The sequence below is a fragment of the Zootoca vivipara genome, chromosome 6 (assembly GCF_963506605.1).
Source record: "Zootoca vivipara chromosome 6, rZooViv1.1, whole genome shotgun sequence".
NCBI lineage: Eukaryota > Metazoa > Chordata > Lepidosauria > Squamata > Lacertidae > Zootoca > Zootoca vivipara.
In genome coordinates, this window is record NC_083281.1 from 40,334,779 (window position 1) to 40,347,831 (window position 13,053).

At 44.5% G+C, this 13,053-nt stretch overlaps 1 protein-coding gene across 1 annotated transcript in view; it reads right to left on the bottom strand.

Moving 5' to 3' along the window:
• The window catches only part of COL9A2 (collagen type IX alpha 2 chain), a 53,532-nt gene that overhangs the window by 26,899 nt on the left and 13,580 nt on the right, over positions 1–13,053 (bottom strand). The window contains exons 5-13 of the mRNA XM_035121188.2: positions 12,570–12,623; positions 12,108–12,143; positions 10,893–10,916; positions 9,395–9,448; positions 6,185–6,238; positions 5,777–5,824; positions 4,500–4,556; positions 3,066–3,119; positions 2,080–2,133 (exon numbers count right to left, since the gene is read on the bottom strand). Coding sequence (XP_034977079.1) covers positions 2,080–2,133; positions 3,066–3,119; positions 4,500–4,556; positions 5,777–5,824; positions 6,185–6,238; positions 9,395–9,448; positions 10,893–10,916; positions 12,108–12,143; positions 12,570–12,623 — 435 coding nt within the window. The remainder of the gene's footprint in view (positions 1–2,079; positions 2,134–3,065; positions 3,120–4,499; positions 4,557–5,776; positions 5,825–6,184; positions 6,239–9,394; positions 9,449–10,892; positions 10,917–12,107; positions 12,144–12,569; positions 12,624–13,053) is intronic.

The following is a 13,053-nucleotide window of genomic DNA, read 5'->3' on the forward strand; positions in this document are numbered from 1 at the left end:
CACCTTTTCTGTCTGATTCACTGATTATCACCTAATGCTGATATTTCCTGCCCACAACCCCATACAGGAGTCAAGACATTAGTTTAATGGTTATATTAAGTGAAAGGACCATAACATTTACTCAAGCAAAGACAAAGTTTCCACCGGCTTCAGCAAAGAATTCCGTCCTGTTAATTCCTTCTTATCATCAAAGCAGAAGAGCTTTTAACTAATGAATTCGGTGGGAAAGTGCGCTCTTTGGAGATCCTGAGAGCAGAATGCCTAAATGGTAATGCGATAAACTAAGATGGATTGGCCAAGAATACAGTCCCAAATGGACCCTCCTCCCACTTTGCCGTTGGACTCTAGAGTCTGCCTATATGATACACCCCACATGTCAAAAAGTGGTCACTGGTAAGTGATCAGGTTCTGACTGTTAAGAATTACGGTCCTTCCCAAACCATCACTATTTTGGGGTGGAATTAAATCTGTTACAGGTTGTCATTTGTAGGTGATTTTGAGAGACCTTGCGCAACAAAGGTGTTTCCCCAAAAGATTGGGCTTTCTGAGATTAGAAAAGTGATAGGGAAATGCACCGGAATGTGAGAAAGCACCTGCTTTGATGCAGGTACTCTAACCTCGCTACAAACAAATCAGGATGAATGCTCAATAAACAGGTCATCTGGCAGTACCCTGCAAAGGCTCTTCCAGAGGCAAGCAATGAAAGCAGCAGGGGATTGCAGACTGCATTCCAAACATGAAAAGCATTATATACAATTTACAGCTCAATCCTGTACATATAATAAAATAATAATAATAATAATAAACCTTTATTGTCACTACACCACCTGTGCTCAGTGAAATTAAACGACCCCCCCCCCACACACACTCAGTCTTGATCACACTGTGTGTGCTTGTCGGAAGTCAATTGCACCACTAATTTTTTCCATTCAGCAGCCCAACAGGCCACGGATAAAAACTGTTCTTTAACCTGTTGGTGCGGCTGATTATATTTCTGTATCTCCTGCCCAAAGGTAGGAGATTAAAGAGGTGCTAGCCGGGGTGTGAGTCATCCCTGAGAATTCCTCGCTCTCCTGCGATGTCATCTAGCAAACTCAGGGGACAGCCCATGATATCATGTGCTGTATTCACCACCCTCTGTAGGGACTTCCTGTCCCTATCTACTCAGAAGAAAATTTTATTGAGTCCAATGGACTTGCACCACAGGTGAGTAACAAATAAAACAGTGCTATGTGTATAATATGAAGTTTAAAAACAAACAAAGCCATATTTAGTTCCCCACTAGCTCACCTCACCGCCCCCCCCCCCCAATATGCCTAGACTGAAGTGGCTACATCACAAGCATATTTTTCTCCAGCCATTTTTTTCCCTTTGGCAATTAGCAAGTAGAGAAACTAAAAATAGAAACAATTAACCTAATACCAAGTAAAAATGAAGGTTACAGTGGTGCCTCGCTTAACGAATGCCCCGCTTAACGAAATTTCCGCTTAACGAAAGGATTTTTCGAGCCGAGGTTGCCTCACTAGACAAATTCATTTTATGAAAAATTCGTCTAGCGAATCGCGGTTTCCCATAGGAATGCATTGGAATTCAATTAATGCATTCCTATGGGCAAAAAAAAATTCAAAAAAAATTCAATGCATTCCTATGGGGTTCGCTAGACGAATTTTTCGTTATAAGAAAAGACCCGTGGAACGAATTAAATTCGTCTAGCGAGGCACCACTGTATATCAATTAACCACATAAACTGTATGAAAGTCTCGATGTAATCTGGTACAGGGGTGTAAAGAATAGCATATCTGATCTCCTGTGGCAAGGAATGAACAACTTCAGGTGACCAGGTGAGGTTGTATGTGAACAGATACACTAGTAAACCCTTTCGTGGACTTATTTGCACAACTGAACATGCAGGGGGGGAAGAAGAAATCCCTGTTTCTAGAAAAAAAGTGTCCATATTAATACAGGTAATATAATTACGCTGACCTTGTGGAAAGACAAAATACAACATTTAAGTTATGTCCCCACAGGCCTAAGACAAAAACAAGAACATTAAGAAACAGAAATAAATAAATACGTTACGGGAGGGCCAGGAATGCCTTGTTCTCCAGAGAGGCCCACATCACCCTTCGGACCCTGAGGAAATCAAACAAACAAACAAACAAACAAACATATAACAGGAAGATGTCAGAGCTACAATTGAAACAAAAATGCAAAAACCAGCTTTGAAATGTGGACTTTAAGCTGTACGTTTAATTCTATGGTAGAATGGAAAGGAATTTAGGAAATCTACATTCAATTCTATGCTGTCAAGATGTATTAGGTCTTCCTCATCATCCTACACAAGTCTGTCTTTCTCCTTGCCCTTGGTATTGTCATGCTATTTTCATATCCTCCCTTGCTTCTTTCTGCCTTAAAAAAAATCTTCATCCCACATCTTCTTTTTATCTGCTTATCTTTTCCAACACCTAACACTGAAACTGTTTCCGTTGGGTTGCCATGTGTCCTTTTTTCCCAGGACACATCCTCTTTTTCATGGGTAGAGTCGTCATAGCGATTCAAAGGTAAAAGTAGAAGTCGGTAAATGTGTCTTCTTTTTTGCTCTTCAAAATATGGCAACCCTGTTGCTATTTTACAGGTGGGATTTAATCTTATAAAATTTTAAAATCATAAAGAAAGCAGATTTGGTGTTCATGTGCTTCCATAAAAAAACAAAAACCAGTCTTTTTGCAGTAAGGAAAGTGACAGAAAATCAAATGGGGGGGATAACCATTACTTGACACAATGTAGTATAACTTCCACACACACTTTGTGAAAACAAATCAGGGTGAAAAATCTCAGCACCCAGGACTGGTTCACACATGATGTGGTGTTTTTTTTATGTTTAAAGGATCTACACATGGGGGGGGGGATGGAGTAGATAGGAACAGCCTTAATTTTGCATACAGTTGCCAGGCTGGGTTTGCTGTTGTATAATGTGTGAAAAGCACTTCAGTTGCCCAGGCTGAACCCTTCTCCTTATAATCAACTACAGGTACCGTGAAGAGATAGACCAAGTATGTACTCACTGGTCTGCCCTGTCTGCCAGACTCTCCCAGAGCTCCAGGACGGCCTTTGTGTCCCTACAGAGAAAGAGAGCCAACATTTTAAAGGCTGTCTGAGTTTCACATAGAATGAATAGTTTCCTACTCTGTAATCAAACAGCATGCCACCTCTCCAACCAATTACGATGTGATTTGCTAGGGGTTGTAGCATGGGATTTGACCACACAAATGCACACACACACACACACAGAGAGAGAGAGAGAGAGAGAGAGAGAGAGAGAGAGAGAGAGAGAGAGAGAGAGAGAGAGAGAGAGAGAGAGAGAGATCTCAGGCATACCAATAATAAGTCCAAGCATATCCCAAACACATCTTCACAACTCCAAGCACAAGGATTTTTGGAGACAGAAGGAAAGAAAGAAAGAAAGAAAGAAAGAAAGAAAGAAAGAAAGAAAGAAAGAAAGAAAGAAAGAAAGAAAGAAAGAAAGAAAGAAAGAAAGAAAAGCCACAATGGCTAGAAAAATTGTTTTGAAACTTCAAAAAGATGGGTCTCAGATAAAGACAATGACATTCCAGGATTGTTTTATTTAAAGAAGCAACAGACTCACATAGCAGGGAAAGGTATAGCAGATGCCACTATAGGGGAATCTTGGCCCTCTATTTAGTGATGGACTACAGTTCCCATCATCCTTGACCACTAGCCATGCTGGCTTGGGCCGAGGGGAATTGGAGCCCAACAGCATCTGGAGGGCAACAGGTTCCCTATCCTTACATGAGAAGAAAAAACACAGCATCACAGCTACAGCAGTGCCTAGCAGCCGCCTCTAGACTAGAGGACCATATCCATCATGTTGCTTAGCAACCACAATGGACAGGTGTTCCATAGAATGTGTTCCCTTAGCAACCATCATTATAAGCAGGAAGGATTTTTTTAATTTCATTATAAGCAGAGACAGAGAGAGAGCCACCATGTTTTTGTGGCCTAGTAACCACCACAGAAAAAGGATGGAGTACTGCCATTTCTGTGTGGGCCTAGCTCACCATTTGGTCCCCTTTTGGTCCCACCCTGCACTCAGCTCTCATTTGTGGCTCATAGAAGCTGTCAGCATGTGATGGTGGCCACACCCCGGGAAATGGCTTCAAGGCCAATTGTGGGTTCAATGGTCAACAAGGCAGTTTCTGCACATGCTGTAGAGGGAAGTGACGGGCAGGTGGGGCTTGTCTACGTGGGAAGGAAAACTCTGATTCCAAACCTCCTACACAAATTCAGAGTGGAGTCCCTAAGATATTTGGATGGCATCTTGTACGCCTCCTTCTGGCAACGCCTGCTAATTCAGGTTCATTCACCTCAGCATTCAAGGGCATGTGGATTGATTAGCTAAGAGCAGCTGTCCACGATTCCCCAACACCTTGAGGTTACCATAACCACTATCAACCCCAAAACAACATGTAATGCTTTACCTTCAAGCCCTGTAATCCCTGAGGGCCTTTGGGTCCAGCTGGGCAGTTGGTTGGACACTGTGTGGGGAGAAAAGGAAGGGAAGAGGAGATTAGAGGTCTGTCTCAACTGAGAAGGAAGTTAGCAGCTAGGGATAAACACAAGCTAGTCCTCCTAAAGCCCAATTTACCTGGTCTTTCACAAGATCTCCAGGTAGTATCCTCCTCCAAGAACCTTACAGTGATAAACTAATAGGTTTATATGTGGCCTTATTTTTTGTGAGGGGCAAAGAGGAGGAGACCATCAGGACAAACAAAGAGAGTTGATGAGGAAGCCTCCTTGCAATTCCCACACGAAAGCTCATACCAAAATAAAAACTTAGTTGGTCTTTAAGGTGCTGCTGGAAGGAATTTTTTATTTGGTATTCAGAGGTATTACTGCCTCTGATGGTGGACGTAGAACATAGCCATCATAGTTAGTACACTATCCTCCTGCATTTGTCTAGTCTTCTTCTAAAGTTGGTGGCCATCAGTATACAACTTGTGGAAGCAACCCTCTTGGTTTGTTTAACTATGCACTGTGTGAATATTTACTTTTGCAGAGAGGCAATGAGGGTGAGAAAGAAGTTCCCTTCACTCTGCTCGGAAAACCCATAGCAAGAATGGAGAAGCTGTGGTTCTCCAGATGTTGGTGGACTACAACTCCCGGCATCTGTGCCCACTGGCCAGACTGGCTGGAGAGGACAGAAACTGGAGTTCAACAAGAACAGCTGGAGAGCCACAGGTTAGCCATGCTTGCTTTTTGGTGATGGCCACTGGCCTAAAAAGCAGAAAGCACAAAGCACGAATTCATGGTGGATAGGCCTATCAGCAGGCATGATAGCTACATGAAGTTTCTGTATGCTGAGTACCATACCCTGCTTATAAGCTTTCCAGAAGCATGTATCTGGCAGCCACTGTTGGGAACAAGGTGCAGGCGCTAGATCCTTTAGAGTGATTCAGCAGGGCCCTTATGTCCTTAACATGCATCTGCATTCAGTGTGCCATGTACCATGCATACCAAACATCATGGATTCTGACTAGTTATGGCTGTGCACACTGCCATCTTTAAAGAAATGGCAAAACAGGAACCTCCAAGCTCGCAAACATCCAAAGAATATGTGCCAACAAAGGAATCCAAGCCAAAATCCCAAATGCACTTCCTATCTTTTGCCTTCTAGTTTTCAAGCATCGTGTACAAGATGGGTAGCTTTCATTTTTTTAAAAAATGGAACACGGCATGCAAATGCAACCTTCCTTACCAAGTAATCTGCACTGCCTTCAACTCCTTGGATGCGCCCAACGGGGCCCTGCAGAAGAAAATAAAAACAATCAAGTCTCCAAAAAGTCAATATGTGCATCAGCCTGAGAAAGGGAGAAGAGGACTGTCCCTTCTTATTTTTAACCGGAAGAAAAGATTTATGATTCAACCAATAGAGGTCACAGCCTGGAACAGATCAAAAAATAAATGTGTATGGTCAACTTGCACAAGGAAAGGTGCTTCCCACAGCCCACAGTAGTTGCTCATTTTTTAAAAATAAAGTATCACACTTGCATGGCATCATGGGCATTGTAGTCTCTAGCTGTCAGCCAGGGCTGCTTCCAACCTGGTAAGTGTTTTCCCCTCCAATTCTATGGAAATTACCCCAGGTAGTAGCAATAAAACTTACAGGTTTCCCAGGAGGCCCTGGAGGCCCTTGTGGCCCTTCTGGTCCACGTACCCCCTGAAAAAGAGACGTGGAAGTCAAGAGACTAGCAGCCTAACATGTGAAAAAACAATCCGGAGTGCATTTGTTCCCCTTTAATACTGTCACACTCCCTACGCAGGGAAGTTACTAAATGTTGTTTTTTAACATGAATCACTGACAGCCACCTGTAGAAGACATGAAGGTCCAAATACCCAAAGGTGCTGATGAGCAAGCAAGAGTGCAATGACTGCCGGTAAGATGGCATCAATATCAAGGTGAAGATAATGACTGTGACAGGAGTTGCTGAGAGGATGAGTTAACCGAGGAAGGAAAAAGAATAGAGGCTGTCTTTTTGTGAATAATGGCTTAGCAGATGATGAGAACACACGACCTGGCTTGAACACAGGAAGCTGCCTCATTCATAGCAAGCCAGGCATTGGTCCATCTTGCTTACTATTGTCAACAGTGACTAGTAAGCAGCACTCCAGAGTCTCAGCCTTTCCCAGAGCTCTAGCTGGAGATGCCGCTAGGGGTTGAATAAGGGACTTCATGAGTGCAAAGCAGTTGCTCTTCCACTGACCTGCAGCCCTTGGAAAGACTGCTTGGCCACTTGGAGAAAAGGGGAATTTGAGAATGTACGTATAGTGATAAGGACAGGGAAGAAAATTCTTAGGTCAGGTTGTGTTTACGCCACAATTCTGCAGAGTGGCACAGAGGATGAGCAAAACACCATGGGGAAGTTGAATACAAGTTTCATTCTAAAAAGTACCTTATTTTTCTGTGTATAAGACGGGGTTATTTTATTTTTAAAATTTGCTTAAAATTTGGGCTCCTCTTATACATGGATAGTGGAGAGGTGGGACAGGTGACTGACGGCTGCCGCGAGCAGGAGATTGTCAGTGGCATTTTTGCGGGTGATTGGTGGGTATTGCAAGGTCCACTGGCTATTGGCTGCTGCGGCAATTGGGCGGGCAATTGGCGCTTGCTTTTGGCAAGTATGCAGATGATTGATGGGTTTGTGTGTGTGTGTGAGATTGGCTGGTGGCGGTCCTGCAGTTGAGCGTTTTTTGGCAAACCCCCCCCCCCCCTCAAAAAAAAGCAACACAATTCTGGGCAATCTCCCCCCCCCCCAAAAAAGCTCAACAACTCTGGGCAATCACCCCCATTTTCTCAATTTGGAGTCCCAAAAAAGAGGGGGCATCTTATACATGGGGGCATGTATGTTTCTTATGTTTACAAAGGCATATTGGAAAGCATGCATGGCAAACCCATTTAGAGTGTGTCTGAACCGAAAGGGATTTCTGAATTAGGTGGAAGGGCACTTTTTTCTCGCCCCTGCTGCCTTCATGCCTAACATAAAAAGCACATACATTTTGCGGAATACCACAAAACAACAACATGCAGAATAAATGCGCTACATAGTTTATGCAAATATAATTTTGCATAATTTATGCAAGTTGTACCTTACAGCACATATTGATACAGAATTTGGCAGAGAGGTTCAATTACTTTAGCATACACCAGGCATGTCAAATCTGCGGCCCTCCAGATGTTTTGGCCTACAACTCCCATGATCCCTAGCTAGCAGGACCAGTGGTTGGGGAAGATGGGAATTGTAGTCCAAAACATCTGGAGGGCCGCAGGTTTGACATGCCTGGCATACACAGTCCTAGTGACAGGGAAGAGGATGAGAGAATGGAAGCAATTGGGAAGAGATGTAGCCGTTTTCGTTTTATACTGACATATTTCTTTCTGGGTCTTTCTGGATCTTTCGTCCTCTCCCCTCTCCTTGTCTTAGCACATGAGCCCTTCGGCTACAGGGGGACCCACCCATCTGTTTATGTTTAGATTTGCATATCGTTGCAGCCTTATGGGTTCCCACCCCCACCTGAGTTGTTTGTGCAGCATGGTCTATCCATTTGAATATGCAAGTATATATCACAGAAGTTCTGGATGCCAATGAACATTTGGTCTAAGGCCTGGCTACGTGCTACAGTCAGAAAAATATCTATGCTCTGAATATTCAGAATTCTAAAAAAAATCATTGGGAGAAAAGCAGAGAAAGCTGGAGACGATTACAGTGCCCCTAGATGCCTTTCTCCAGCCATTTTCTCTGGGTCACCTTCTCTCCCCCCCCCCTTTAGTGGCAAATTTTCATTAAGAGTTGGGGGGGGGAGAGAGAGATGAGGACGAGTGAGGCAGTTGAGGTAAATAACAAGTATATGGAGGGAGGCAACATGAGAACAGGCCTTTTCAGTAGTGGCTCCCCATTTGTGAAATGCTCTCCCCAGGGAACCTCCCCTGATGCCATCATTACATATCTTAAGGCGGCAGGCAAAAACATTTATTTTTCTACAAGCCTTTGGCTCTTAATTAACTGTAACCTCCTTGACTGGGTGGGATGTTTTAATCCTGCCTTTAAAAAAAGAGGGTTGTCTTTTAGATATGTCATTGTTTTATTTTAGATATGTCATTGTTTTATTTTATGCTAGTGTGAGCTTGATTATTGTTGTAAGTCCCTTTGAGTTACTTTTGTTTTGAAAATGACTAATGCTTAAATTAATTAGTAGTTGTTTAGTCGTGTCCGACTCTTCGTGACCCCATGGACCAGAGCACGCCAGGCACTCCTGTCTTCTACTGCCTCCCGCAGTTTGGTCAGACTCATGTTGGTAGCTTCGAGAACACTGTCCAACCATCTTGTCCTCCATCGTCCCCTTCTCCTTGTGCCCTCAATCTTGTGCCCTCAAACATCAGGGTCTTTTCCAGGGAGTCTTCATGAGGCGGCCAAAGCTTTGCAGCCTCAGCTTCAGGATCTGTCCTTCCTTTGAGCACTCGGGGCTGATTTCCTTAAGAATGGATAGGTTTGATCTTCTTGCAGTCCATGGGACTCTCAAGAGTCTCCTCCAGCACCATAATTCAGAATAATAATAATAATAATAATAATAATAATAATAATAATAATAATAATAATATGCTGTACCATTAAGATATGGCTCTCCAGCTTTAGCTTCCCCTGTGCTTACCTGTAATCCCCTTTAGTTACTCTATACATCTTAATTTTCAACAGGTAAAGCCTATCTACTTCTGACATGACAACTGTAGCAGCATATAGCCAGGCTCTTATTGCAAAACAGGCCTAGGAAAGCCAACAAACCCCAAGCCGTATTCACCCGTCTCAGCCGGATCCCTTACCTTGGGTCCCAAAGCTCCAATTTCTCCAGGGAGTCCAACCTGGCCTGGAGAGCCCTTAAGAGAAAGAAGCAGAGAGAGGAGAAAATGCTCTCTTTTAGTCATATGATGGGAACAGCCCTTTGTTCACCTGTTCAGGCTCTGCCGGACGTCTGCGGTGGCAAAGGGTTTGCTAGGCTAACAAGCAAGAAGGAGAGATGAGCAGGCACTCTCTGGCTAACAGCAAACAGCTCCATCTATGTCTGCTAAAAATGCAGCGCCTCATTCTCCCGCTTAAGTGACACATTACTGAACATACGTGCCCTATGGCAGCACAAGTATGTGCACACTTAACAGGAGAAAGCGCTCATCTGGAGGCGCTTTTGGGTTTGCATTTTCCAATTCTGGCCACTGACCAAGCAAGGGGGAAAAAATCTCTTTAATCCAGCAAAAGTCTGGATAGTTATCAACAGATAAGGATGGTTTATTTTATGCTGAGTTATATTGATCTTCTAGATTCTAGCCCAATACTCTGGCAGCAGGTCAGGTAGGGAAGGGCCACTTCCCCATCACCTGCTAGTGGATTCTTTTAACTGAAAATGCCGGAAACTGAACTTCAAACATTCTGCATACAAAGCAGGTGCTCTGCCACTAAGCAAAATTCCCACTCACCCACCCCTTGCTGTCACTCAGCAATCTGGTGCATGCAGAGAAGCAGTGGGCAACCTCTGCCTCATGGGACAAATTAGTCCTGCAGGGGTCTCATTTGGGGCTATTTCCCCCCAAGCCACATCCCCTTGTCCCACATCTGTCATCATATATGTCAGTTATGGGGCAGGTAAAGATGTGGCTGTAAAGATACATTGACCACAAATAATGAACCACAGATATCCCTGCAAATTTATCATTCTGTTTTTGTGATATACAAATGACATGAATAGACTTGGGTCTATTCATTTGTTATCCCCATTATCTTTGTTTATAAAGCCCAATAAATGGTTATTATTATTACTTTTTAAAAGGATGTGGCTGCAAAGGAACACCTTGAAATGTGCTCCGTGACAATCAGTGCTCCCAAGTGGAATTGTACCCTGGTGAATTCAAGCCCTTCTTTAAAGCCCTTCTTAGATCAGCAAGGATCTTCGTTTCATGATGTCATGATGACACCAAGTGATTGGCATGTGGGCATCCCTACCTACCCACCAAAGGAGCTCATGGGAGCGAAGGAACCCAGGATTTGGCCCACTGGCTGGAAAAACTCCCCCCCCCCCAGTACCTCTTGGATCAATATCCCTCTTCCAAATGGCTGAACTAATAAAGTGATTTTTGCAAATAAATAAAAAAAAGCCAAACCAATGGCACATCACTGCTCACAACACTGTGACAATGCAAGACCCTTTTGTTGGGTCGCTGCCCCTTCCTCCAAGCCAAGCTATGAGCACACGCTCCTGTAAGCACCCCTCACAAATCCAGCACACTGCCTCCCATCAGCCAAACCCAAGCTCACATGAACAGCACTTACAGGAGATCCTTTCAGCCCAGGTCCCTGAAATGAGAAGACAGCCACAGTAAACAATCATGCTGCGTTGAAGAAACCAGCTGAAAAACGTGAAGGCTGCAGCTGAGGCCTCTCCCAGAGGCAGAGCGGCTGTCTCGTTTTCCCAATCTGGTTGCATCATATTAATTAACTGTTGCATTTCTGAGTCACCTGCCCCATAACCAGGGTTCTCTTTGGGTTACGGACAGTTTAGGCCAGGCATTCCCAAACTGCGGCCCTCCAGATGTTTTGGCCTACAACTCCCATGATCCCTAGCTAAGAGGACCAGTGGTCAGGGATGATGGGAACTGTAGTCCAAAACATCTGAAGGGCCGAAGTTTGGGGATGCCTGGTTTAGGCAAATAAAAACAGTTAAAACCAGATCTAATATAGCAACTGAGTATGCAGGACTCAGATCCATCAAAACCACAATGCAGAGGCGTAAAACAACTTACAAGGCAAAACACAGCCTCCAGTGAAAAGGAGTCCACCACCTTCTGTCCACTCAACATGAGTAGAGATGGATAATTAGGATTGAACTGTTATCCATGCTTAGAGTAGCTCTACTTAAATCAATGGGACATTAATAAATGACTTAGTTTTTAGTATGTTTACCTTCCATCTCTCCTCTATAGGGCTTAAGGTTTCATGCATAGCTCCCCCCCCCACTCCCCATTTTATCCTCACGACAACCCTGCAAGGTAGGTTAAGCTAAGAGATGGTAATTGGCCCAAAGTAGCCCATGTTGGCTGCACCTGCCCTAAACTATAGCTCAGAGCTATAAGAACGAGCCTTGATGAGCCACAGGCTCATATGCTCCCCCCTCCCCTCTGGCATGGCTGCAAAGAAGAGATCAGAAGCACTTGTTTCCACCTTTAAACTAATGAGAGCTCCCCTCTCTGTCTGAACTACGGATTGTTAACAAGCCAGCACCATAAAGGACAACTTGATTTTGGCTTGTTTCAACAAACCACAGTTTCCCCATGTTCCAAAGGTAACAAGCAACTGTGGTTAGTTTAAAAGTGAATGCTATATAACGCCTCCTTACTGCTGCACTAAAGGAGAGATGGGGAGTGTGCAAGCCCTCTCTCATCACACTCAACTATAATTCAACACATTGGTGTGATTGTGTACACTGGGTGAGTTCATATAGCGCTATACTTTCTTTACAAATATAGCCAATAAAGAATAAACACTTACTGGAAGCCCTGGAGGTCCTGGAAGTCCAGTCTGGCCCTGAGTGAATGCAAGAAGGAAGAGATACTCAGTGTAGCAGGATCCACACAAATGGGATATGCCTTAAGCTGCAGATCTACTTCATGGGGCAGATCCAGATATGAGCTCCAAGGACCCAGCCCTACCAGATCAGATTGAACCTCTTGTATTTGCAGGTGCAGTCTGGACAGTATTGTTGTCTGAATTCACCTAAGGCCTCTGTTACCTTGCACAGGCCAATTACTCTACATCCCCCATTTCCCCCTGCTCTAGTTGCTGGGGGATGTATACAGTGCATACATGCATCGAAAACCACTTTGAATCATTTTGTCCCCCAACTGGTCCTCATTTGGAGAACTTCAGCCCCCCACTACAGCATCACAATCACAAGCCAGTCTTAAAAGAACCACTCCATCTCCTCCAGTCACACAGAAAACAGTCACTCACTTTGGGGCCAGGTCGCCCAAAAGGTCCTGGTTCCCCTTTTGCTCCCGTTAGCCCCTGTAAAAAATGGAAAGAGAATTACAGGTTCAGCTTGCGGGACATCAACTGGCATCTGCAATAAAACAGGTAAAAACACCAGGGCTGGAAAAGAAATGGGTGAAGCGGCAAAATTCAAAACCAAAAATCTTTGCCCAGGGGCGTAGCAAGGCGCCGCGACACCCAGGGCGGCAAATTGCCAATACTGCCACGCTGAGCGGGCTTTCTACCCGGAGTTTGTAGCTGGAGGCATGCGGCTTTGGAGGCGGGGGGTGACGATACCCCGCCACATAACGACGCATGCACAGCATCCCGCTGCGCTGTTACGTAGCGGGGTATCGCTGGCCCCCCCCCGCCGACTCCAATCCACGCAGTGCAGCCCAAATGGAACCCGGGGCGTACCGCCATCACCCCCCCTTGTGACGCCCCTGTCTTTGCCATAGCTGCAGAG